Genomic DNA, 26,988 nt, shown 5'->3' with positions numbered 1-26,988 from the left:
AAACATAAATAATATTAAAAAGTAGCAAAAATACAATCCTTTACTACACATTTACAAATATACATGAGTCTATAAAACAAAACAGTAAAGCGGTAACCGTTCTACTCGTTATATTCTCTAAACTCGAGCTGCATACGTGAAATGGATTATAGTGAAACTCTACAGTGGAGTGTGACGTCCGTGGGGAACCAGTATCAGATACATCGAGCTGTGCAGCTACCCTGAAAAGGAGCTCATTTCCACCACTGCAGATCAACCAAGGCACTTCGGCAGCAAAACCACGTTATCATATGGACACGTTCGATGGAAGCTCCACTTCCACGCCAAGCTGCTCTGACATTTTCTTCAGCTGTTCCTCCAGCAGAATGTTCTTCTTTACCTCTAAATTGTAATTAAACTTCAGGTCCTCGATCTCTTCAAAAAACGTTGGATCGAAGTTCTCCAGCTCTTTCTTCAACCTTTTCACTTCACCCTAAAACATAAAGGCACCCTTCTGTCAGTGAAAGGAGAGATTCCCCCAGCAGTATGCATGTATGTGCGCTTGCCTGCCAGTCGGTACCTGTAACTGCCTCTTCTCCAGGTTTGCTGCCTTTAGCTGTTTCTGCAGCTCCAGCAGCTCCTCCTTCACCCTGCTCTGGGCTCCGCCCCTTTCCTGTATGTCTGTCTGTCCTGTAATCGGAGCACTAACAGCATGAGCTCTGGCCAGTGTAGTGGCCCTGTATCTGCTCGGTGTTACTGGTGCTCTTGTGTCTGATTAGAACAAACCAAGCAAGTCAGTCTTTGTCTTGCTGATTGTTCTGCTGATTGATGTTTCAGTACTGATTGGCTGTCAGTGTGTATCATCTAATTAATTATTGTCCAATAAAGGTCAAGTATACTATGTGAGGCCCAAGATTCTAGGTAGAAGCACAGAGTTAAGGATCTGGTTTGTCAGGTACACAGCTCACCTGTCTCCAGGGGGTTAGATTTCGCTCCTCTCTGCTCTCTCTCTGCACTGAGCTGCCGGAGAAGCTCCGCCTTCTCTCTCTCCAACTGCTGGTTGATCAGCCTATCAGAAACAAGATACATCATTCTGCAATCTGGGCATTGCATTTGCCACTCAATCTCTATTCTTAGAAAAATGCCAGCCGGTCACCGGAATCTGACATTCTTGTTTTGTGGAAAGTAGAATCTGTAATATGGCTATGACTGATTTTACAGTGTAGAATTTAGGCTGTAGCTTTTTCACCAGCAGATGGAGCATCTGAAGCAAGTGCTTTCGCCACAGCAACACCTGTGGTTGTGTCTCTGATACTGTAGTTCTAGAGAGTGCGTCTGTACCGTACTGACTGGAACTCCTTTGCGAGGCCTGCATCTGTCTTGGCGTCCTCGGGGAACTGCCTCAGTAGGTCAACCTTGGGAGAGAAGAGCGTGTTAGACGCAGGAGAGCTCAGTGCCCGCTCGCACGGTGAGCGCTGTGTGGGCGGGCGGTGTCTCATGCAGTGTCAGGGTGCGGGTGTGTGCGGAAAGCCTCCTGTGTGCTGACTGGCTGGCTGCCACAGTCCCCGCGCTGTGCGCAGGGAGGAGGAGGGAAAGGTGAAAGGTCACCTGCTCTCTGAGCTCGCTGATGGTCCGGGCGCTTTGCTGCTCTCGCTCCCCAGCTTCCCGCAGAAGCTGCTGGAGTTCTGAGAGACTGCGGTCCTTCCGGGCGATGTCACTCTCTAGGTCTCGCATTTTATTTTCGTACATTCTGGCAGGGGGTGGGGTAGATGGTGAGACTTCCACAATGTCCAAACTGACCTGGCCTGTGTTTGTGTGACACCTCGCCTCACCGCTCAGCTTACCTGGGAAAGGCTCAAAATCAGCTGTACCAGCTCTAAAATGAGGGCAGCTACCATGTGCCATCAATCACTTACTGGAACCAATCAAAAGGCTTTGCTTCAAATCAGTAATTCAGTGATGACACACGATGGCTCCACCCAGTGGGTTAGAGCTGATGAGGCCTCACTCTCACGCGACTGTGTTCGAAGGTGTTTGGGTTCTGTGCTGTGGGGGGGGTCATGGTGGGTCACCTGGTCACCACAGTGGCCCTGCCGGCCTTGCGGTCGGCTGCGTCTGGCGGGGGCTCCCTGTGCTCCGCCGGGGGCTCTCTGTGCTGGCTCTCCTCCAGCTGGGCCTGCAGCCTCTCCACGCTGGCCTCCAGGCTGCTCCTGGCTATTCTCAGCCTCTCGGCGCTCTCCGCCTCCTGCCCCAAAATCACACCGCTGCTCTGCCTGTTCCTGAACATTCTATACTTTTCAATTTACTGAATTAACTATGAACTCAGTATTATTTACAAAAAACACTTCCATTAATTTCTACTCTTAAGAGCGCAGTCAAAACAAGTGTAAAATGGTGAGGTGTGTGACGTGTGTCCGGTCTCGTTCGGTGGAAGACCTTCTTGAGCTCCTTGCGTAGCCTCTCGTTCTCCTGCAGGATCTTCTCCGTTCCTCTGGCCGCTGACTCAGTCCTGAGAACCTGCTGTCCTGCAATCTGCGCCTTCAGCCTCTCACATTCTGCCTGAAAACCAGGCAAACCAGGAAACATGACCACCAGCAAGTTACATTCCTCTGATATAATCAGATCAGACACTCTACTTCTTGACTGAAATAATGTCCAAAATTGCACCTCTGTCCCAAATATTTTCATTTCAAACAATGGCAGTTGGTACTATAAGACTCCACGTAAGCCCAAATGACCCGATTCTCAGCCATAGTGGAGTTTTTAAAAAAATTTTTAATTTTTTTAAATTTTTAAAATTTTTATTTTTGCATTTTAATGGACTGGGAAGTTGAAGGTGTGTAATGAACTCTAGTGCAGTCTATCTGAGGACCTTGGGTTTGTCTCTCTCCACTGAAAGGGCATCTCAAATGTGCGTCAGGCAATGGAGAGTTTGCATAACAGGTGTTACTTATGCCTTAACCTACACACCCTTCTGTCAACACTATTATTTATTCTCAACTGTGCTATGAGTTTTTATGTTCTGGAACAGCTTCTTCCTGTATGCAGGGTGAAAAGTTATCCCAGGTCTGAGTAAAGTGACCGTTTAGATACCCTGAGTTTTTGGTTGTCGAGCTCCAGGGCAGTCAGCTGATCCTGGGTCAGTGCCTCGGGGGTCCTTTTCAGCGCCTCGTTCTCCCTCTGCACGCGCTCCACCACCTTCTGCATCAGCCCGATGGTCTTCTCCAGCTCCGGCACCGTCTTTCCGCTCCGCCCAGACTGCACAGCAAAGGGTTAAACACGCACACTTAGGACACGGCACTCTGCACACCGACTCACAGTGCGGTGTGGCACGTGGTGTGTTGCGTGTGGCGTGTTGCGTGTGGCGGAGACTCACCCCTCGCACGTGTCCCAACTTCCTCTCCACCTCCGCCTTCTCCTTCTTCAGAACGTTACACATCTCCTTCAGGTCGCTCACCTGAGCCTGTGCAGTCATGCAAAGAAGACAATATCAGACATTATTAGATAATCACAGATCGCTGAACTGGTGAGACTGACATCCATCTACAGCTGAATACTGTCCAAAGATATGTTGTTTCTTTTTCTATGCTCCTTTTCACAATCCTCTAGAGATGACTTATTTTTTAAATCATGAATGAAGAGGTTTCAGATGGAAAAGGGGATATCCAGACAAACTCAGATATCTGTTTAAATGTGGGTATTCTTTGTGTGTCTGGGGAAAAGATCTGCTTCGCTGTGAGAGTGACGTCTGACCTTCAGCCTGGGCAGGTCTCTGTTGGCCTGCTCCAGCTGGAAGCGCAGCTCCAGGTTTTCAGAGGACAGTTTGAGGTTCTCCTTCTGCAGGTCCTGCTCCCTCTGTGAGGGCGTTCCAGTGCCTCTGCCAGACGTCTGAAACATCAGAGCCAGATGAGAGTTCACTCTGAGTGCCGGCGACAAAAATTAGCACAGATCCGAAAGTCAACAGGGGAGCTCAAGACAAAAGCATGTCCTCTGGATGAGACAGACAGACAGACAGACAGACAGGTGGAGGGAGAAGGCTGGATGCCTACAGCATTACTGATGCGAACTGACTTGCTTTTGCTTCTAAGGTAGGGAGGTCTACAGGCACAGTGGTTTGTACCTCGCGGAGTCTGGATAAAGACTTGGCCCTCCTTATGAGTGGTGTGACAGTCAGAGTCTGTGGTTTGGGCGACCGCTGTGCCCGCTCTATGCTCCCTGGAGCGCTCTGTGCGAAATCCTTGCGCCGGTTTCTGAAGGGGCTGCCCGGTGACAGAGCAGCTCTGGGGATCCTCTGTGGCTCTCTGATCACCCAGTCCTTGGGTTTGAGCTCAGCTGCGCCCTCACGGCCCCCCACAGTCCTCCTTCTGACCGCACCCCTTCCCCGCTCCCTTGAGTGATCTCGTTTCAGCGCAGGCTGATTCCAGCGCGAGTCTTTCCACACAGGGCCTCTGGCCTCCCCAGACTGCCTCTGTCTCTTCGGACTGGTGGCTTTCCCCACAGGGTCCTCTTTGGCTCTTTCAGGTTTGCCTTTTCCTAAATATTTTACGTTCTCCCTGTCAGAGCCCTCACGTGTGACATAGAAAGTCTGCGATCGAGAGGCCGTGGTTGTCTTCACACACAGAGACGAGGACAGCAGTGGATGGAGAGGAGAGGAGGGGGATGAGAGGCAGTGTGAAAATGGAGTGGCAGACAGTAACAGAAATCCGGAGCACTGGATCAAATTACCAACTTACAGTAAGATATGAAAGGGATTAAAGAAGCAGCCATGCTTGCGCTAGGTGCTTCCTCTTCCTGTCAGAACTTACTGAGGGTCTGGAAGGCGACTCTTTGGACAGCTGCCTTTCCAGGGAACGCAGCTTCTCCTCCAGGTATCTGTTCCTGAGCTCCACGGTCTCCATGGCTGCGTCTCTGGGCAAGGCCTGCCGTTGCCTGGGGGGGAAGGGGGGAGGGGACAGTGAGTCCTGGGAGAGCGGGGCTTCATCTGCCCCACGATGAGCAGGGCTACCACGGGCTGTCAGTCATGGGCGTACCTGAATGAATACTGCTCTGGCCACCACATTATAAAGAAGATTTGGAATCTCATGAAAAGTCAAATAGAGGGGCAATAACACTGGTCCTGGCTGTCAAACGGAAGTTGTGAAGAAGCTCAAGCTGCTTAATTTCTTTAGTCTCAGGAAAGCGAGACTCAGTGACGTTTAAAAAAGAGACCAATAAAGTGGAATACAGAAAATATTTCAGTTGGATTCTGTCGGAAAAACAAGATGTGAGAGAAGGAAATTGATAAAGGATAAATATTGCACAGAAAGTGCTACTAATGTGCATGCAGTAGACGTTCAACAGAGTAGTATGGGATATACTGGAGATTCACGCTATAAAAACGAAATCAGCCTCTATGTGCTAAATTGCCTGTATTAAATCTTTTGTCATTAAACTCAATGTTTACAAGAATGAAACATTCTGATTTGCTCATATCAGTCCCTGAGAACATAAGGCAGCTTTGTCTGTTCAGAGGCTTCCAGAATCCCCCCGATGATGTCACTCAGTGCACACTGACAGTGTTAACACTGTGTAACACTCCCCTCTGGAGACTCACTTTATGGTGATGATCTGCTGCTCCAGCTCAGAGTTCCTGCCCTTCAGCTCCTCGATCTCCCTCTCTGACTCCACAGTCCTCGCTCCCACGACCTGGTCTGCAGTCACACCGCGAATGCGGAGCTTCCTCTGCAGAGCGGCTTTCTCCTGGTCCAGTCTGAGGGGGAAAACCGTGAAACGTACGAGATCAGGTGCTGTGCCATCACTGCAGGAGGCTTACCAATGCACATTCACTCCCACAACAACCACAACAAGCTATCTGTGAATGGCTAGCCTTCAGTAGCTGATAGACTCTAACATTTATCTATGTAATAATTTATTTGTTGATTTTATGTGCTGTCATCATGTTCAGGTGTAACATTAGGACCAGCATGCAGACGCTGCAGTATCTGCACTTTGTGGCCGGCACTGACCTGGCGTACAGCTCCTTCAGCGTGGCCAGCTGCTTGGCCAGGACCTCGTTCTCGCGCTCCTTCTCTCTCAGTTTGCTCCTCAGGCTCTCCATCTTGCTCTGCCACCTCTTCCCCTCCTCCCAGCGCACCACCTCCTCCTTCGACTGCGGAGCACAGCACGATCAGGCACGCTCAGCCAACGGCAGCCACGACACCGCTACTCACACTGCTATTCACACCGCTACTCACACCGCTACTCACACTGCTACTCACACTGCTATTCACACTGCTATACACACTGCTATTCACACCGCTACTCACACCGCTATTCACATTGCTACTCACACCGCTATTCACATTGCTATTCACACTGCTATTCACACCGCTATTCACACCGCTATTCACACCGCTATTCACATTGCTATTCACACTGCTATTCACCCAGCTATTCACCCAGCTATTCACCCAGCTATTCACACAGGTATTCCACTAACTGATTTGTTTTTTAAGCACACTGCGGTCGGGCGGGGTGTGGGCCTTAGCACTGTGTAAATACTGTCCCGGGGCTGAAGGGAAGTGTGTAGATATGAGTGCAAAGGGCAGCAGTGTGTCAGGACTGCCCAATCTGCTCTCACCTGAGTGAGTCCACAGCGAGAGACACCTGTCTCACCTTGTCAGGTACAGGCTTCCTGTCTGCGGCCTCGGAGGCAGCCTGTCTCTCCAGCTCCGCCTCCAGCTTGCGGATCTTCTTCTGCAGCTCCTCCACCGATGGACCCCTCCCCTCTGACTCGGCTTTGAGCTGTCCAATCAGGGAGCAGACACTGCTCACGTTGCGTTTCACACTTTACATGATGTGCCTGATTTATACTGGACCAGTCCCCTGTGACCCACGCCCCTGCACATGTAGGTCAGGATCTGGCTTACTGACCGCAACATGAACTGACCTCACGAGCACTGCTGGGTCAGGCGAAGCACAGCTCACATGCACAAACACCCCACTGAGAACATTATTATTAATCATCACAAAGAACACTGTGTACAAATCTTCCTGGAATTTCAGATCCAAGGATCCATAAATTACAATCTATCTTTATGTTTGGGGTAACAGAGTTTACAAGACTGACCGGAACGAAATGGATTTAAGCAAGAAGTACATTTTTTCCATTCTAACACATCATCAAGAGTTTGGCAGTCCTTAGAATCAACAAATATAAAGAACTGAAGTAACACCTGCTTTAAATTCCTCACGTAAAGCTGAAGTCAGAGCAGCTCTGCAGTATCTCTGCGGTCTGCTCTTTCTCAAACTGCGCCCAGCCTCGATGGGCAGCGATGTCTCTGTCTACATCACCCATCAATCACTCAGCCCCTCCCCCCAGCACAAGCCCATCACCAATCAATCCCTTAGCCCCTCCCCTAACCACAAGCAGAGCACAAATCAATCACTTAGCTCCTCCCCTCACCATAAGAAACGCACCAATCAATCACTCATGAGAGCCCATCAGAAATGAGTGCAGAAATAAAGCAGGAGCGTTTGGGTGGATGTTTAATGTCAAGGAGCGGAGGGGGTATTCACTATGAGGAGACATATTCCAGTCCATCTCGTAAAAAACACACAAATCTATCCCATAATCCCTCAGTAATCCCACAAACCTGCAGGCCGCTCGTGAGCCTCTTGACTCGTTTTTTCAGCTCCTCGATCTCGTCCTCCCTCTCCTCCTTCTCCTTCTGCAGCCTGGCCTGAGCCTTCAGGCCCCTCTGCACCTCCCTGTTCAGGCCCTCCATCTCCTCCTTCAGAGAGCTCTCTCTGCCTTTCGCCGCACGCTGGCTCTCCTTCGCCGCCTGCAGGTCCTCACTCAGCTCCTGGATACGCGTCTGCGCCCACACGCGTGTGGAGGGACGAGAAACACACTCAGTGATGCAGACAGCGGCTGTGTCACGGCTGTGTAAAACGTGTGAGACGTAAGTATGTAAATCATGATAGTCACCCTTGATTAAGACAACTGAAAAGCAAGTAAATTCGGAAATGATTTCCCCCAGTGACTGTCAGGTTGGGCAGCGTGGTGTGGGGGTGACCGCGCCCCGCCCTGTCCTACCCGCAGCTCCTTGGTCTGCTTGTCCACCAGCAGCTGCACGTTCAGACTCTCCTCCCTCTGTGCGGCGCTGGCCATGACCTGCTGCTCCGCGTGCGCGCTCATCTCCGCCCGCAGGTCCAGCAGGGCCTTACTGAGAGCCTGAGAGAGAGGCACAGCGCAGGAGTGAGGGGTGAGGGAGGGGTGTGGGGGTGGGAAGGGGGAGGACTGTTCCAGGTCGTCATGGCGAGACTTTACCTTCTGCTGCTTCTCCTTCTGTGCCAGCTGGGCTTTGAGCCGCTCCACCAGGTTCTTCATGGTGTTGGTGGGGGAGCGGGTGTTCGCCTCCTTCTGGGCCTCCAGCTCCGTCTGCAGGTACTGCACCTCCTTCTCCATCTGTGCCGTCTGCACCCGCAGCTCCTCCACCTGCTGCTCCTGCTGCTTCAGCCGCGCAGCGCACTGCTCCTGCAGCCTGCGTTACAGCAGCGTCACTCAAACATTACACAAACGTTACACACACTCAGCACTGAAGAGCCCTAAGCAGCAGAGGCCAGGTGGTGCTACAGACCGTGTCATGGCTGGTCAGAGGCGGGCAGGATGAGCAGCAGACAGATGTAGCACCAGCAGAGCTACAGGTTCACATTCATTAGTAATGGGTGGGCGGTGTATCAGTCTCAGAACACAATTGAAAACCAGAAGGTTGCAAGATCAAATGCCGGGGCATTACAGCTGTGGCAGTGTAATAACTGAAGTGCATTTGGTGCTAGCCTGCCTCTGTGGTGTTCTGTCTGTGTGGTGTGGCTGCAGGAGGCCTGTCGCGTTCGGCTGGGGCGGCTTACTTTGCTTTCTCTGCGTTGTGCTCTTTGACCTTAGCGGCGACGATCAGCTTCTGTCTCTCCAGCTCGGCCGTCACGGCCTTCAGCCTTCCGCTGAGGGACGACAGCGAGTTGTCCTGCTCCGCCACCGTCTGCTCCATCTCCGCCAGCCGAACCAGGTGCTTCGGGGTGGGGACGTCTATGGTGGGTTTCCTCATCAGCTCCTGCTCCACAACGCAGACAAACACTTTACCACAGAGGAACTGAAGACACGTGTGGTTTAGCAGACGGGAATTTAAGTCATACATGTGCAGCATGCATCACTTCATATATCACTCAAACGCAGGGCTCCGATGGGGAGCTACTGACCAGGGCTGTCTGCTTGAACTTGTCCAGCGATATGTCTGTGTGCAGATCCAGCTTCTGGTGAAGAGTCCTCATCTCCTCCTCGTGCTTCTTCGTAATGTCTTCCTGGTCCTGTTTAAGGAGACCCATCAGGGCGCGTCAGATGCAGCTAACTGCAGAGACCCGGCAGCAAAACACTCTCACAGTCACAACAGGCATCTGTTTCCATCCACTTCTCATTACGTACTGAAAATATGAAAGCAATTAAAGTCGACCATCTGCTCAGCAAATTGTGCACACAGACCCTCTCCACTGCTCCGCTAAGCTGATTATTCAGGCAGATCTGAAGATATTAGCTCGAGAGAAACACAGACAGCGCAGGCGGGGTATGATACCTGTCTGGCTCGGGCCAGCAGGTTCTGGTACTTCTTCAGAAGCTCCTCCTTCTGGCTGAGCCGGGCCTGCATGCTGTTGATGGTGTGGTGCGCCACCTTGAGGGCAGGCTGGTTGTCGGGGTCGTCGTCGCGGCGGGAGAGGTCGGCCATCAGCTTCTCTCGCTCGGCAGCGGCCGGGAGACGCAGACGCAGTTCGTTGATCACTCTGTCACGGGACAGGATGCTCTGCTCCGCCTTCCACAGCGCTGCCTCCTTCTCCTTCAGCTTCTGTTAGGAGGCACAAACTCACACCCTCAGCGTCCCTGCCCCCCACTGCCCAGGCACCAGCGGTGCCCCTGCTGGCCATGAGCTCAGACTAAACTTCACCCCAGCGCTGGACACTATTTCACCACTGAGGGTTACAGCACATGGACCCTGTGGAGCTGCCAGCATCTGGAGTCAGAAACTATAGGAAAACCTGCAGTTGTAACAAGTTAAATGGTCTGTTCTCATCATTATAATTTTCTCTGTAAACGGACAGATAAAGGCCTGCAAACCGCCTGGGTGTTGTCAGGGACAGCCATGTCGGTTTGCCCTGGGAGGAAACTACCAGCCGCTTGCCAGTACAGCTGACAGCAGAGAGTCAGATGAATGACGAGGATGTCCTACCTCATCCAGAGTCTTGCAGGTTGCTTGCGTTTCCAGAATGGTGCGAACGTGGTCCTTGATCTTCCGCAGAGCGAAATCCAGCTGGTGGGCCAGAGGCGTGCTGGGATCGGGGAGTGATCCGGTCGCCTCTTCAAACTGCGACAACAAAGAATAAACTATCACACCTCAATCTGCAACAGAGAGCAGAATAAACTATCACACCTCAATCTGCAACAGAGAGCAGAATAAACTATCACACCTCAATCTGCAACAGAAAGCAGAATAAACCTCTATCTCAGCAAACATTAGGCTTAACTACAGAGGCTCAATGTGTAAAAACACAAAGATCCAGAGAACTAAATGTGTCTTGTTTTCTGCTCCAGCTGGGACAGGCACATTTTTAACCAACGTCACGTGTGTGGAGGGGGTGGTACCTTTCGTGCTGTGCCCACGATTTCATTCTGCTGCTTCTCAAACAGATCCAGCTGCCGCTCCAGCTCCACTTCCCGCTGATCCCAGGACAGCTGGTGCTCCTCATACAGCTGTGGGAAGAACAGTGCTGTTCAGAAAATATCTAACCCACTGATCCCAGAACAGGAAAATACTGTCAATATATCAGCCCCACTCTGTCTTAACATGACATCTGCTGCATTTTAAAGCTCTGTCAGCACAGTGTAGGAGCATTACAGTGTGTGATACTGAAGCTGGCTGCAATGGATAGTGGAAGATCCTGAAGGGGATTGTGGGTAATACTGAAGCGCAGGATTGTGGGTGATACTGAGGTACAGGATTGTGGGTGATACTGAGGCACAGGATTGTGGGTGATACTGAAGCACAGGATTGTGGGTGATACTGAAGCACAGGATTGTGGGTGATATTGAAGCACAGGATTCTGGGTAATACTGAAGCACAGGATTGTGGGTGATACTGAAGCGCAGGATTGTGGGTGATACTGAGGTACAGGATTGTGGGTGATACTGAGGCTGGCTGCGCGGGACCGCAGGGACACTCACGTTGTTCTGCCGCACCAGCTCCTCCTCCAGGCTGCGGATGTGCTGCTCCTGCTGCGTCACCACGCCCTGCAGGTGGCGCTGTTCCTCTCTGAGCGCGCTCAGCTCCCTGCCCTGCCGCAGCTCCTGCAGCCGCAGCTCCTCCATCCGCCTGTGCCACTCAGTCACCTGTTTCCATGGAAACGCTATCTGTCAGGTCACAGCGGTGGTGCCCCACAGCCTGTGTGTGTGTGTGTGTATACAGCATGCATTATATCTCTACCCGCGCACAGTACCGCAGCCACATACATGCAAAAACTCCCCAACTACTGCAGATACAGCTCTCAACCTGAAAACGCTGAAAGCGCAGTACAGTTACGCTCTGAAAACCTGCTGTCTGCTTTTTGGAGAGCGTTGCAGAAATGAAACAGGTCACAAGGAAATGCCTCCAGGGTCTGACTGTATGATACTGAATAACAGAACATGCCCTGGAGGAGGATCAGCATCTCTGTGAGTGAGTTAGTGTGAGTGAGGAGAGAGTGTGAGTGGCTGAGTGAGTGAGTGAGTGAGTGAGTGAGTGAGTGAGAGGTGAGAGAGTGAGTGAGTGAGAGGTGAGTGAGTGAGTGAGTGAGCGAGCGAGAGGAGGGAGAGCGTTCTGTGGGTGTGTCCCGCTCTGAGGGGGGTGCACCTTCTGTGCTCCTTTGCCGTCCTTCAGGGAGGCGATGAGCTCCTCCAGGCCGCTGTGGCGGAGCTCCAGCTCCTGGGCCCTCTGCTCGGCCCTCCTGCGCTCCTGCCCGGCCCGCTGCGCCTCCTCTTGCCCCCGCCGCAGCTCCTCCTGCAGCTGCTGCAGCGTATGGGACAGCTGCTCCTGCCGGCGCAGCGGCAGCGCCCCCGCAAACTGGCTGCGCAGCGCCTGCACCGTCTGCCGCAGGTGCCGGGCGCGGTTTCGGCCCTCCAGACGGGCGTGGTACAGCGCCTGCTCCCTCTCGTCCAGCCGCTGCTCCGCCCTCAGAAGGCCCGCCTCCAGCTTGCGCGCCTTCAGCACCGCCCCCTCCAGCTTGGCCACCGCCGTCGCCTCGCTCAGCTGCAGCGCCACCAGGTGCTGGTGCAGCTTCGCGATCAGCGCCTTCTCATCCGACTGCGCCTGCCGGGCACGGGGCACAGGTCAGAGGTCAGAGGTCAGAGGTCAGAGCAGGTGGACTCTGATTTAGGGTCACTCAGGACTACACACCTGCAATAACTATACTGTAGTTCCTATGAGCTGAATTACAGTCTCTTAGAGCGCTCTTTTAGAACTCTGTGAATGCAGCAGGCCAGCCTCAGCGCTGTTTTAATGAATCTAATCCCTCCAGAGCCGTCTGCCCTTACCCTCTCTGAGGGGTCAGAGCAAACCAAGAGCATAAAAGACATGACATCACTCCTATGCCTTTGAATATTCAGGTGACAGAGTTTAATAACAACACCAGACAGGACAGCAGTCAGTCTTACCTGGTAGTCCAGCACCTGTCTCCTCAGAGCTTCTACCTCCTTCTCTCTGCACTGCTGCCTGGACTCCAGTGTGGTCACCTGCATCTTGGCCACATCAGAGACCTCCCGTAACCTGGGAGAAAAAAAACATATTCCACAAATCAGGCACTACACACACACTAACATTACACAGTTGAATTTTATAGTTTTCTGCTAGACCAGAGAGTGCGTTTTTGGTGTGTGCGCAGTACGTACTTGGACACTTCCAGTTTGAGCTGGGCCTCGGCTTTCTCCAGCTCAGCAATGCGCTGACGGTCCGCGTCGCTAATCGCTTTGCTCACGCTGTTCGCCAGCTCGTCTCGCAGGTCCTGTTCGGTCCGCTGCGCCTCCAGGTGCTGTTTCGTCAGCTGGAGGCAGAGACAGTCCCGCACACTAACACACCTCCCCTCACAGGCTTCAGCCCAGGAAATACAGTCACTACCGAGATAAACCCCTCTGTGGGTGTATGCAAATGCAATCAGAGAGTTCCCCTCACAGCATGGTTGGTGCAGCGGTAACTGCAAGCTGTACAGGAAAAGTGATAAATGCAGTCAATCCTGCTGTTTCAGGTCACACCCTGCAGTGGAACAGCAGCTCCACAGCGTTACGCACCCCAGAGAACTTGGCCTCCAGCTCGGCGTTACGCACCTCGGAGAATTTGGCCTCCAGCTCGGCGTTGCGCTCCTCCACCTGCCGCAGGGAGCTCCTCAGGTGCTCGCACATCCTGTGGGCATGCTCTGCCCGCTGCCGCTCGTTCAGCTCCTTCATCTCCAGCACCGCCATCTTCCTGGAGACCGACGCGATCTCGCTGTTCGCCAGAGCCTTCGACGCCTTGTCCAAGCCGCTCTCCCCACCTGCAGCGGCCAATCACATTCAGCGAGAGCTTGTTTCACGCGCAGCAGGGGAGGCAGCGCTGATACCCTGTCCGTGTGGCGTCAGATGGAGAGGAAGGGGACCGTACCTGCCGGGGTGAGGTGCTCCATGGCCTGCTCTAACGAGTGCACTTTCTCCTTGCTGATCTCCAGCTCCTTGGTCAAGGCTGTGATCTGCTCTTGCAGGGAGCTGTTCTCCCTCTGAAATAAAGACCACAGGGGAAATACGGAAATGTGCATGGAATCTAATAACTTTCAAAGTATTTTTGTTTATGTGGACATGTGAACGGTCCTAGCAACAAATACCAGCTATCACTGTCTTGGTAGTGGGCTTCATGACCAAGTCATGAAATACAGTTTGGTAACTAACCTCTAACTGTTCCAGGCTGGTTGCTCTCTGGACCAGATGGTTGTCCTTCTGCAGAAGGTCTCTGTATTTGACTGTGAGTTCTGTGTACTGTTTGTTGGCCCTCTCTAGTTCTGACGAGGAGACGCTGTCATCCAGAGCTTTCTGTAAGGCTGCGATTTTAAACGAGGCCATATCCTGCAGGAGGAACACACAACAGCCTCAGCTCAGCAGGTACGGCCACTCACTGAGATCAAATACAACTGGATACAACAGTCAGTGAAACGAAATGTGATTGGTTAAGAGTCAGAGAAGCGAAATGTGATTGGTTAAGAGAGACGCACCTTGTATCTCTGCAGGTAGCCGATCCTCTTGGTGACGGTGGCCTCCATGTCCAGGAAGTCACTCCTCAGCTTGTTGTTCTCCTTCCTCAGGTGCTGCTCCATCTCCAGCAGGGTGGTGTAGCGCCTGGTCAGCGTCACCTCCTTCACCCTCAGCACCGTCATCTTCCTCACCGCCTCCGACACCTCCTTCCTGATCTCTGCAGGGTCCCCCTGCAACACCTGCTGCCAGTGCTGGCACAGACGTTCAGAGGTTAGGACATGCGCCTCTGACAGCAAAGATGATCATCAAAGTCTATGTTAATAATAAATATGCTTTGAATATGACTGGCCGAATGAACAGACAGCAGGCAGGAGCAGCCAGTCATGCGGTTAGGAGGCCCACTTACATCAAACTCCCCGATTTTCACAGCATCCAGCTCCTTCTGTTCTTCAAGCTTGTTCTTCAGCTCCGTGAGCGAGTCTCTCTCTTTCTGCCAGGACTCCCTCTCCCTGCAATCAGACACAGGGTGCTCAGACGATGGGCTGTCAGTCCCCGAAACGCTGCCCTGCGCTGGTCTGAAAGGCTTCCCCTCGCCCCCCTACCTCTGATACTCCCTGTACAGCAGCCCCTGCTGATGCCGAATCACAGCAAACTTCCCCTTGTACTCCTCCAGAGCCGCCTCCAGCTGCTTACTGGCCTCCTCCTTATTCTTCAACTCCTGCAGGGAGGATGGGAGAGTCTGCTGCCACTGTGCACCTGCAGAAGTGTGGCTGTGTGTGTGATGTGCACCTGCAGAGGTGTGACTGTGTGTTTGATGTGCACCTGCAGAAGTGTGGCTGTGTGTGTGATGTGCACCTGCAGAGGTGTGACTGTGTGTGTGATGCATACCTGCAGAGGTGTGACTGTGTGTGTGATGCATACCTGCAGAAGTGTGACTGTGTGTGTGATGTGCACCTGCAGAGGTGTGACTGTGTGTTTGATGTGCACCTGCAGAGGTGTGACTGTGTGTGTGATGCATACCTGCAGAGGTGTGATTGTGTGTTTGATGTGCACCTGCAGAGGTGTGGCTGTGTATTTGATGTGCACCTGCAGAGGTGTGGCTGTGTGTGTGATGCATACCTGCAGAGGTGTGACTGTGTGTGTGATGCATACCTGCAGAAGTGTGACTGTGTGTGTGATGTGCACCTGCAGAGGTGTGACTGTGTGTGTGATGCATACCTGCAGAGGTGTGACTGTGTGTGTGATGCATACCTGCAGAAGTGTGACTGTGTGTGTGATTCATACCTGCAGAGGTGTGACTGTGTGTGTGATGCATACCTGCAGAGGTGTGATTGTGTGTTTGATGTGCACCTGCAGAGGTGTGACTGTGTGTTTGATGTGCACCTGCAGAGGTGTGACTGTGTGTTTGATGTGCACCTGCAGAGGTGTGACTGTGTGTGTGATGCATACCTGCAGAAGTGTGACTGTGTGTGTGATGTGCACCTGCAGAAGTGTGACTGTGTGTGTGATGTGCACCTGCAGAGGTGTGATTGTGTGTTTGATGTGCACCTGCAGAGGTGTGACTGTGTGTGTGATGTGCACCTGCAGAAGTGTGACTGTGTGTGTGATGCATACCTGCAGAGGTGTGATTGTGTGTTTGATGTGCACCTGCAGAGGTGTGACTGTGTGTTTGATGTGCACCTGCAGAGGTGTGACTGTGTGCTTGTTGCATACCTGCAGAAGTGTGATTGCATATTCGTTCAGGGAGGTGATGACCCCCATGCTGGTTGGAACGATCTCCTCAGGGAGCTCCAGGGTCTTAAAGGCCACACTGTTCCCTCCCGATCGCCTCAGATCTTCAACCTCACTCTCCAGCTGCAGTACCTGCCCATCAGAGGGAGTGAGGGAGGATTGCACTGTATAAGAAATCAATGCACTAAATACATGAAGCTATGTAAACCATCATGGATGCGGCTTTCTGTGAACAATAATGTAGTACAATGCAATGTAGAATACTTCTAAATGCATGAGGACATGACAGAAGAACTCGAACACAAAGCCCAGGACTGATTCCATGTTATTCTGCTGTGACTGCCAGGATCACTGAACAGCCTTCCGTTCCCAGGTTACTGCACGTACCTTCTCATTGGCTTTGGCCAGCTGACTGACAGCTCTGGCTGCTTCCTCTCGGGTGAACCTCATTTCCTGTCGGAGCTCCTCATTTCTTCCTGTCAGCTGGTCCACCTGTGCCTTCAGGTGGAAGCTGGCATCAAACTTCCCCTCCGAGTTTTTCATCTCAAGAGCCTGAAAAATTCAACACCAGATGAACTCTGATGTCACTCTTCTTTAGGGTACCTCCCTTCAGTCACACCCTCACAGGGCACTTTTCACAGCACTGTTTCCAGAGGGAATATGAAACAAAACCGCCCAATCAGACTAAACTGTGCACACACACACAGTGCACACACAGCGCACACACAGCACACACACAGAGCACACACACAGAGCACACACACAGCACACACACACAGCACACACACAGCACACACACAGCACACACACAGCACACACACAGAGCACACACACAGCACACACACAGCACACACACAGCACACACACAGAGCACACACAGAGCACACACAGAGCACACACAGAGCACACACACAGCACACACACAGCACACACACAGAGCACACACACAGCGCACACACAGCACACACACAGCGCACACACAGAGCACACACACAGCGCACAGAACCCCAGAATGGGTAGGGATATATTTGCTGTGACTCATTTGAAGCAATAACAGTTTTTTGCTTTTAAGTCTTTTGATTGTTTTATGTTTTATGTTTCAGTGCAGGACAGACAGTTGTTAGGGTGTCTCCCCCTATGTGGGGTTGGTGGCAGCAGAGAGATGCAGGCAGCTCACGCTGATGAGTCTCTGCAGGCTGGGGATGCTGACTCCGGTCTGAGGCTGCATGCTCTGCACTTCCTGGATGGCTTTAAGAATGTCCTTCATTCCTTGCTCCAGCTGTTTGTTTTCCATCTGCATGTCATTAACTGGGGAGACATACAGAGAAGCTCAGGAAAACTGAAGCTTTAACCTGATACATCAGCGCTGGCCCCCAGGGGCCCATAGCTCTGTGTGTGGCCCCCGAATTGATGGGAAAGGTAAACAAACCCATGACAGACCCATGACCCAATCCATCATTAAAAATGTTATTGTTTAAAAATGTTATTGTTGGGTCCCGTGAGACACACACAAGTCTGTTACACCACAGACAAACGCCGAGTACATTCTCAAGGACAAAGTGTTCTGGTCCTTCCTGTCAATAAGTGAGCCGGGTATTCCCTTTGACAATAGCGTGTAAATTCTGGCTCCTGCTCTGAGTCACGCTGGCCACGCCTGCGATACGCTGATGTGCTGTTCTGTATCTACAGAAAAGCCACCTGCAGCACCGCCAGCAGTGACGTACTCACACTTAGCTCTGAACTGCGACGACTCTGTTCTTTTGAGCTCCAGCTCGTTCTCTTTGCTCTTCAGTTCTCTCTGGAGGTGCTCATTCTGTGGAACGAACACAGGAACTGGGTTATAATGGTACTGCGCCACATCACATCACTGTGGGTGGGACGGAGAGGAGCCTCTCTCTCACACACCTCTCGCTTCAGCTCCTCGTCATCAGGGGCGCTGGCAGCAGCTTTTGGGGGTGAGGTATACCGGACACTTCTAACCCTGTCTGTGCTGTCATCCATCTCTAAATGGCCTGCAGGCAACCCTGAACAGGAGAAAAACATACATGCATTCACATGCATGAAAAATCAGCAGCGCATACAGGAAAACAGGGGTCCAGAGTAGCTCAGTGGTCAAGGCGTCTGCTTTGAATGCAAGCTGAGCCCAGGGTCAATTCCAGCTGTGTCACTGGCTGACAGTGACTGGAAGCCCATGGCACCAGAACGAATTGGTCTCATTCCCCTGGGGATAGCATTAGGTAGATCAGCCTGGGTCTGACCATCTTACTGCACATTAGTACACCCCTGCTGGCCAAACGAGCGTCCAGAGTCTGTCTGTATGAAGCTGCACAGGCTTGGCATGGGGACTGTGGTATGTATAGAAGAGGTATTTGACGTCACGTGTTTTGAAGTGTGTCACGTGTGTTCTCTGCCAGATGATAAGGGGTGGTGCAGCGATGTCTAAGGACAAAACTGGCCATTCCACATTAAGAGAAAAAAAGGAAAAAAATCATTGGACATTCCAATTATAAAACAAGGAAAACATTACCAGTGTGCTGACACTGAAAACGAGGATAAATCTAATCTTCTGTGACTTAGCCTTAGTTTGCTCCTCTGCCACACCTTCTGCTGCCTCTGTGGCTCCGTGCTGCACACCTGTACCTTTGTCCTTAACGAGACTCCTGATCTGCTTCTTCAGATCCAGTCTTTCCTCTTCCAGGCGTTCAATCTGTGGGGAAATTCGAATGCATCAGACCTGAATCTGTGCCCAGAAGAGCAGAATGTCCTGTTTATTTTCCCTCTCTGTGTCTGTGATGCTTTGAGCGCACTGCTTCAGACGGGCCTGGGAAATACACCTGTATCATCATCACTGTACCTCCTTCAGAAGGACCTGGTTCTCTGCTTTGTACTGCCGCTGTTTTAAAGCCCTGGATCTTCGAAATTCAGTCAAATCAACTTCTTCTTTCGGGTTTAGCCCTTTAAATAAAGCACAAACAATTATAAAGATAAGGGAAGGCTGGTCTCAAAGTGCTGAGGTACAATACCGAGTTACACTGGCACTAATGTTATTTCCTCATTCATACTCTCCTCCTCTGAGAGACTCGATTTCTGAGAGATATTTTCAGCTGACCCAAACGTTCTCTCATGTCCTCGTTCTCGTCCAGCAGGTCGTTGATCTTCAGCTCCAGCTGGTTGATCTCCTTGGTCATGATCTCGGCCTCCCGGTCTCTCGTCTTCAGCTGGTTTTTACACTCTTTGATCTCAGCCACCGCGGCCTCCAGCCCCCCCGTCCCCTGCCATTCACAACGGGAGCACAACTGTCACCAAACAGGCTCTGCCCCCAGCAACGGGACTCAAAACAATCCGAGAGGAAACAGTGGGCATTTAACTGTGATGTCACAATGAGAGGTTTCTCTCCTGAACTTCCAGGCCTCTCATGTACTGTAGTTAACAACGTCAGCACAATGCTCGCTGCACAGGCTCCGCCCCTAGCAACAGCAGACAGAACATGAGCAGGTACAGCAGACGGTTAGAGGAGACGTCACAGTGAACTCACAGACTCATAGAGTCTCATGCGGGCGAGCAGTTCGCTCAGCTCCTTGTCCTTCTCTCTGGCGTCGGACTCGGCCAGCTCCGCCACCCTCTCTGCCTCCTGCACTCTGCGCTCCGCGGCCTGCAGCTTGGCCTTCAGCTCATCCATCTTCTTCTGCTGGATCAGCGAGGGAGGCCCTGGGGTGAAAGGTCACGCTGCAGTCATCCATCCCTGACCCCCCCGAACCCCCCCGCAGCAGCCCCACAGACACCTGCTGCTGCAGGTATCCCAGTGGCACCCAGCCCTCATAAGGTTAATGCTAATAATACTACACATATATCTTGTATGGTTTTCTGTTCACTGATAATGCAGAGTGTTACAGATCCCCTGTGCGCTGGGGAGTATGCCGTAGGTACCTCTCTCTCTCTGCAGGGGCGTCTTGAGCTCCTCGATCAGCAGCGCGTTTTTCTCCATCTCGCCGGTGTACTGCTCCACCTGCTCACTCAGCATCTTAATCTGGCTGTCCCGCTCCTGCACGGCCTGAGGAGCAAAGACACGTGGGATATCATGCACCTCCAGGACCCCGGCCGTGAGGACAGCTCCGTCTCACGAGGGGAGAGCAGTGTCACTCAGTCAGAGGCAGCGTTCTGTGGCAGCTAGCACAGATTCCAACCAACCTGAAGGTGCAAGTCTTCAGGTGTGGCTGAGTAACACCGCTATCTAGTGGCACAAACTAGTTTCACTCATAACAGCTGGCCCCTGTGCAGCTCTGTGACATGTGAGTGTGCACATGTGATTAAATACTCAAGGAGGGACAGGAAAAGGGAAGTGAGGAAGGACGTGAGACAGGAAGAGGTGGAGTACTTACGGCACACAGCTCGTAAATAACCTGCGTGGGGTCAGTGTGGCAGAAAGGAAAAAGAAAGAGCAAAAATTCATGAACAAAACGAGGCCAAAGAAAATGAGTCCAGACGACAGAACGAGGACACGGAAAGGTCAGAGAGTCAATGTGAGAGAGGAATGCTGGGATTGCCACAGATCTGCGGCGTCCCGGCGCAGAGAGCAGCGCGGTGGGACGCACCTGCTGCAGCGCCATCACGTTGCTTTTGTCCGAGTCCATCTGAGCCGACCGCAGCTTCTCTTTCAGGTCTCTGATCATCTGCTGGTACTCAATGATCTCATCATCCTTGGCAGACAGTATCCTCTGAGAATAAACAGACACAAACGGAAGTAATGAAAAAACTGGCACCAGCACACACCAGTGTGTGAGTTAGTCCTGTAAAGACCATTCTCTGAGGTGTGTGAGTTTGTCCTGTGAGGACGGTTTTTCTCTGAGGTGTGTGAGTTTGTCCTGTGAGGACGGTTTTTCTCTGAGGTGTGTGAGTTTGTCCTGTGAGGACGGTTTTTCTCTGAGGTGTGTGAGTTTGTCCTGTGAGGACCGTCGGGAGTGACACACACCTTCCACTCCTCCACCTTGGCGTTGACAGCAGCCATCACAGGGTCGTCCTCCTCCGCCCGGCTCTGGATCTGCTCTGCCAGCTCCCTCACCTGCGGTGCAGATCCACAACAGACACAACTGTACACCCCCACACGCCACACTCACCTGTAAGCCCCGCCCACCCAGTCTCCCTGATCCTTATTTACCTGCCCTGAACACCAAACAGCAGGTACATCATATTTTCACTGCACGCACCATGTGGAAGATCATGTGTTTCTCACATCATATTGTATAAGTGTTTTGCATGTAGGGGCTGTTACTTGGATCTTGGCGTGGTCCCTCTCCTTCCTCAGCTGGTCCATAATGATGTCGGTCTGCTGCACCACGATCTTCATCTTGTTGTACTCGTCTGTCATCTTCTCCATCTCGCGCACCGACTCCTCCAGACTCTTCTGCATTTGCTCACCCTGGGCCTTCAGAGAAGCCACCTCGTCCTCTGCGCGCTGTGGAGAGGGACTGTGGTGACTCCGCCGGGCTGATTCACCCTCACTCCCCCACCCCCCTCCCCAAAGTGGCGGTGCTGCAGGTACCTGCAGGTCCTCCATGCACTGGTACAGCTGCCGGTTGGCCGAGTTCAGCCTCCTCTGGGCCTCGCTGCTCTCCTCGCGGGACGGAACCGGCTCCTTCTGATCCAGCTCCCTCCGGTAGAACATCACGTCCCTCTGTAGCTGCTCATTCTACACACACACACACACACACACACACACACACACACACACACACACCATCCATGCACACACACACAAACACAAGCACACCCACACACACACAAACATGTACACACACACACACACGTACACAGCACATACACACACACACACACACACACACACACACACACACCATCCATGCACACACACACAAACACAAGCACACCCACACACACACACACACATACGCGCACACACACACACACGTACACAGCACATACACACACACACATACACACACACGTACACAAAGCATGCAAACAGGCACACACACAGTTATTGGCAGTTCAGTCAAAGTGTATTTGGAGTTACTTGAAGAATCTGACCTGATAAGTTGACCTCACTACTCTCACTCTCTCTGCTAGAACACTGTATCTGCTTCATAGCTTACCTTCTTCTTAAGCTGTTTTATCTTGAAGATTTGGAAAAAGAGAAAAAGAGAAGAAATGAAATGAAACGATGATGATGGCGATGGTGACAACAGAAACAGCAGAAACAAAGAAGCATGCGAGAAAGAATGTTCATGCTGAAACCGTGAGAAAAGGAGAGCGAAGGCGGCAGAAGCAGATAACATCAGGCTGGCCTCTCACTGCCTCACTGCGTGCAGGCCACAGCATCCGTCCAATGGGGACGCCCTAACAGCCTCAGCTTCCAGAGACTAAGGGTGCGGACTGAAGTGGCTGTGATTTCTGAACACTGCGCTAATAAACATGAGCTCACCTCTCGTTTCAACTTCCTGTTTTCATCCTCGGCTTCTTCAGCTCGAGCCGATAACTGCACAAACAAATCACAACTGAGACCTCGGGGCAAACTACTACAGGAAAACATGTACTGATGCATTGGTCTATGCATTGTTACAATAACATCAGTAGCAAAGGGGTGCTTTAAAATTACAGCAGCTGGAACCAGTGCCTTAAAGTAATATATATATATAGTATTTAAGGTGTCCAATACTGAGCCAGCACTCGTGCCAATCTGAAATTCATTAAACTATAAGTCGTATTCTCCCTCTTAAAAATGGCTTATTTGCTAGCATTAGAGTATCGGCAGCACCACCAGGAATAGACGGTACTGCATCGTAGTCACAGAGGGGAAAGGTTTCGCTGAGTAACGGGGGTCGTGTCAGAACGTACTTCTTCGTTGACTTTCTTCTCCTTGTTCGTCTCCTTCTCCATCTGCACCAGCTCCTTCTCCTTGCGCTCCAGCTGACTCTCCAGCTGGCGGATCTCATCGCGGAGGAAGCGGGTGTCTCGCCCCCCTGTAGCACGCTGGGCCATCTGGACAGGAAGTGTCCAGGCAAAGCCACACAACAACACACAAAGAGCGGGTTATTCCCACACCCTGCACCTGTTCACATTACACGCTAACACTGCAGATACCCACACAAACCATCCAGGCTATTCCAATCTAAAGGCCTTTACACAAATCACAGCACCCCACAGGTCTGAAGGTCCTGCCAGACAGACCCGTCGCTGACAGCGAGAGACAACACCACAAAGGGAATTAGCTGCATAATCTTCTTAAAGCCAGGCAGCGTACAGTGTTTTGGCTCTGTCAAGGATGGGGGTTGGAAGTACTACACAATCTCAACTGCCTGTCCTGTATGATATGTAAACAATGTGCAATGCTCACAATAATACTTTAGATGATTTTACATTTGATATCACTAATGTTTTCATTCAGAAAATCTTACCTCGAGTTCATTTTCTAATTTGTAGACTTGAGCTTTTAGTTGGTTTTCTGTGAAACACAAATGGAAAACATGTTGCAATCTGTGAAAGAGCAGCATTTCAGCTGTAGAGTTTAATTTCCATTTAGCAGCCACCTTCTGCTGAGCTGCACCCATTTCAGACCCTGTCAATACAGTATGTGTGAGTAAAAAAACAAGCTTTGGATGCGTACCCTGTTAATACAGTATGTGTGAGTAAAAAACAAGCTTTGGATGCGTACCTATTTCAGCTTGCTCTGCACCAGCTTTGTCAATGACTTCATATGCACAGCTTACTTCCTGCACTTTCATCTAGGGGTCAGAAACAGCTTCAGAGATGAGAGAGTAACCACAGCACATCCAGATCCAGCACAACTCCACGCTATCGCAACACCTCAACAAATGCACCTCCCTTTCCACATTTCAAATGCATGCAAAATATCCAACACTGCACTGCAACAAGTGTGTCACTCTCTAATGTGAAAATCTGATTTTGAAAAATAAAACTCAAATACTCAATCATTCAAGTGAATTTATTCCATTCTATGAAGAAAATACAAACCAACTACAGAGGGTAGACAAAATAATGGAAACACCTAATGCAAAAGGACTTGCGGTTTGAAGTAACTAAGTCGCAACTTAAAAGGAGTTTCCATGTTTCGTATTACTGTCAATACTAATTACCAATGTTTAGACATTAAAGAGACATTTTAAAATCAAACTTTAAAATGTAAGTTACTAAAGCAAAATGAGATATCTAAAAGACTTTAAAAGAGGTCAAACAGCTGCCCAAACTATTAGTCTGCCCAAATTGCAGATGCGTCAGTCACAGAAACAGGAAAATTATATAATGTGTACATGCCAAACAAGGGAAAGCTGCATGACTACAGACGCTCACCAGCAGGGACAGACAGACAGAATAAAAAACACAAAACAAGGCCCTCAAAAACAAGCACAGAACTAAATCTATGATCAGTCTGATACCATCCTCAGTCCCAAGTGAAACTGTACACTGTGATTTTCTCAAATCTGATATTTATGGTAGCGCCTCCATTCGAAAACTGTTAGTAAACAAGGCCAATGCACAACAATGCATAACCTGGTGTAATGAGCACAAAACCTGAATTTCTGAGCAACGGTAAAAAGTAACTTTGTGTGATGAGTCGTCTTTTACTTTTTACTGTATCTGGATGGGTTCATGCTTGGAGAAAGCCAAAGAAAGCCTTCAACCGCCATTCCTTGTTGCAAACTGTTAAATATGGTGGTGGATCTGTTGTGGTATGGCCAGCAGTGGGAGTCATTGGTTCTGATTATTACTCTGTGTAGCAGAATTATAGTGAAGGAACATGAAGCCATTTTAGGGTGACCAGGTGCACCCCATCGCAAGATGATAACACCCCCATACATGCTGCTAAATGGAATGGAAGAGTGGTTACATGAACACCAGAATGAAGTCAAACACCTACCATGACCTCCCCACTCACCAGATAAAACATCATTGAACCTTTATGAGAGGTTCTACAAAACAGAGTATAGAAGGGGTTTCCTTCATCTCTCAGAGAACTGGAGGCTTTGTTGAAAAATAGTCCAATATCCCACTAAAAACAGAGGAAAACATGCATAACAGCATTCCAAGAAGGACTGAAGCTGTTCTGAAAGCAAAGGGCAGCCAAACTCCTTAGTTCTTAAATATTCCTATATTTTTTGGTGCTTCCATTATTTTGCCTACCCAAGATATATGCTACGTAAGTAAAGAAATGACAGGATAACAATGATTATTGACAGTGAAATGTAAGAAAAGTTGGAAGGTCTTCGATGTTGTGGCCAAACCTTCATGATGGTCTGAGTAATTCTGAAAAGCTGGATTAATTTCTCACTGTCTCCACCTTTCAGGTCTTTCGGCTGAACCTGCAAAGGATGGCCGTTACTGCAAGCCCTTCATGTACCCACATATTTGCACAGATCTGCAGAGGTGTGAAGCAGTGTTTACTACAACAAGCAAACGTGTTGTTGCCATGGGCGGCAGTGCGCTGTTGCCATGGGCAGTGTGAGGTGTGAGTGCTTGACTCTGGACCTTGGAGTAAGTGGTTCCAATTCCAGATGGCTCATTGCTTTTGCAGTCTCCAGCAAGATGCTCTAACACTGCATGAATGTGCTACAGAATGCACAGTGTAAAAAGGAGGGATGGAGGCAATGGAAAGGAACAACCTTTACATTAATAAAATAATGTTATGAATTATGCACTTGGTGTCTATATTAGAACTGACACTGAACTAAAATATATACATTTCTTAGGATGACAAATGATATATAAATATGCAATATAATAACGCCTGCAAAAAATAAAATAAATGATAAATGGATAAAACCAATGTCTGAATGACTGAAACAAGGGAAATACCTTTGATATCAAATCGACAAGCTCATCAGTCTCTTTATCCAATCCTCCCCATTCATCGGGGTCTACCTCCATCAGTTTGTTCCAGTCTAAGCTTGGAGGCATGTTCAAAGGCGTGCAGCTTCAATCTAGGAGAATGGAAATCATTTGATGCTGATAAATAAGCCGACCCTAGTCAGGATGTTGTGTGTCTGCGCTTTCAGAAAGGCGGGGGTGAAAGGTCAGTGAATTTGCCAATCAATGACGTCACAATTCGCGGTTGCAATATTTTTTTTTGTTTGTAGCTATTTATCCAATCCATGACCTAGAGTAATTCCGCAGATTAATAAAGTAGTACTGTTCATCATTATTTAACCAATGATCTACAAAGCTAGTGGGACAGCTAGTAAGCTTCATAAGATGCTACTACAACTGTGTCAAGCAGTCGACAATGTTGATAGCTAGCCAATACTACTAACGACACTAATATAAATTATTAGATGGCATCTAAGGAACAAGTTAGATTTTACTTAATATATGATTCTGGAAAACAACTAACAACACACAAAACGAAGGTATAGATGCATATCGAGCTGCAGAGAATGCATCACAGAGAGCACCTAGCTAACTAGCTCTGTAACGTTGCGACAGTGTTTATGACAACACTGACGGTTAGCTGGTTAGGTCTGGCAATCTACCGTTAGCCAGCCAGCTAAACGTGTGAAAAAGATCATCCACCAACAGTTCCATGGCTACGACAGCTATCATAACAGCCCCAACTTCTTTGAAGATTTTGACCACTGCACAAGTCTCACACCGGTAACTTTACCAAGCTAAATTATGTCATCAAAATACAACATTTATAGATATCACTATCAACAAACCAATCTTGCAATTATAACTCGCTCTCTGGCTAAAGTACAGTTATCTTATCTATCTTGGATAGCAAGAATTGCCCAGGTACCTTCAGAGGGAAAAGACTACTACTGAGACTACGCGCTTAGTGCCGCGTTAAGGATCAAACATGGAACTCCGTGTTGAAATATCGGACAACTGAATTCCGGTTTGGAAATTTTCCGTTCATTACAGCTAAAAATGCATTTTTACTGAATAATTGCAGGATCCGACATCTTGCCACTGCCTAAATCTTTGTAACAGTCACCGCTGCTAGGCTACCGCTGCAAACAGCCGTAAATGAATAT

General features: G+C 50.2%; 1 protein-coding gene across 1 annotated transcript; it reads right to left on the bottom strand.

Moving 5' to 3' along the window:
• Positions 1-134: 134 nt before the first annotated feature.
• cep290 (centrosomal protein 290) lies at positions 135-26,962 on the bottom strand. Its single transcript, XM_036517776.1, has 54 exons — positions 26,751-26,962; positions 25,811-25,935; positions 25,240-25,317; positions 23,652-23,721; positions 23,395-23,441; positions 22,835-22,978; positions 22,422-22,475; positions 21,522-21,668; positions 21,252-21,434; positions 20,952-21,041; positions 20,575-20,697; positions 20,362-20,382; positions 19,910-20,033; positions 19,518-19,690; positions 19,092-19,254; positions 18,837-18,937; positions 18,623-18,689; positions 17,888-18,006; positions 17,711-17,795; positions 17,160-17,290; positions 16,370-16,534; positions 15,965-16,114; positions 14,854-14,969; positions 14,658-14,760; positions 14,272-14,502; positions 13,952-14,125; positions 13,671-13,782; positions 13,358-13,563; positions 12,926-13,077; positions 12,692-12,803; positions 11,892-12,347; positions 11,228-11,392; positions 10,649-10,756; positions 10,236-10,370; positions 9,588-9,854; positions 9,217-9,324; positions 8,872-9,071; positions 8,291-8,504; positions 8,057-8,194; positions 7,614-7,835; positions 6,634-6,762; positions 5,985-6,127; positions 5,573-5,728; positions 4,785-4,908; positions 3,733-3,867; positions 3,356-3,442; positions 3,073-3,237; positions 2,416-2,538; positions 2,052-2,224; positions 1,588-1,729; positions 1,321-1,394; positions 948-1,048; positions 560-669; positions 135-472 (listed from the first exon to the last, which is right to left on the bottom strand). The coding sequence occupies exons 2-54, from the start codon at positions 25,910-25,912 to the stop codon at positions 287-289; spliced, it is 7,404 nt and encodes a 2,467-aa protein (XP_036373669.1). The 5' UTR covers positions 25,913-25,935; positions 26,751-26,962; the 3' UTR covers positions 135-286.
• Positions 26,963-26,988: the final 26 nt, after the last annotated feature.

The sequence above is a fragment of the Megalops cyprinoides genome, chromosome 23 (genome assembly GCF_013368585.1).
Source record: "Megalops cyprinoides isolate fMegCyp1 chromosome 23, fMegCyp1.pri, whole genome shotgun sequence".
NCBI classification, from domain to species: Eukaryota; Metazoa; Chordata; class Actinopteri; order Elopiformes; family Megalopidae; genus Megalops; species Megalops cyprinoides.
This window is presented reverse-complemented; position numbering and strand designations above follow the sequence as displayed.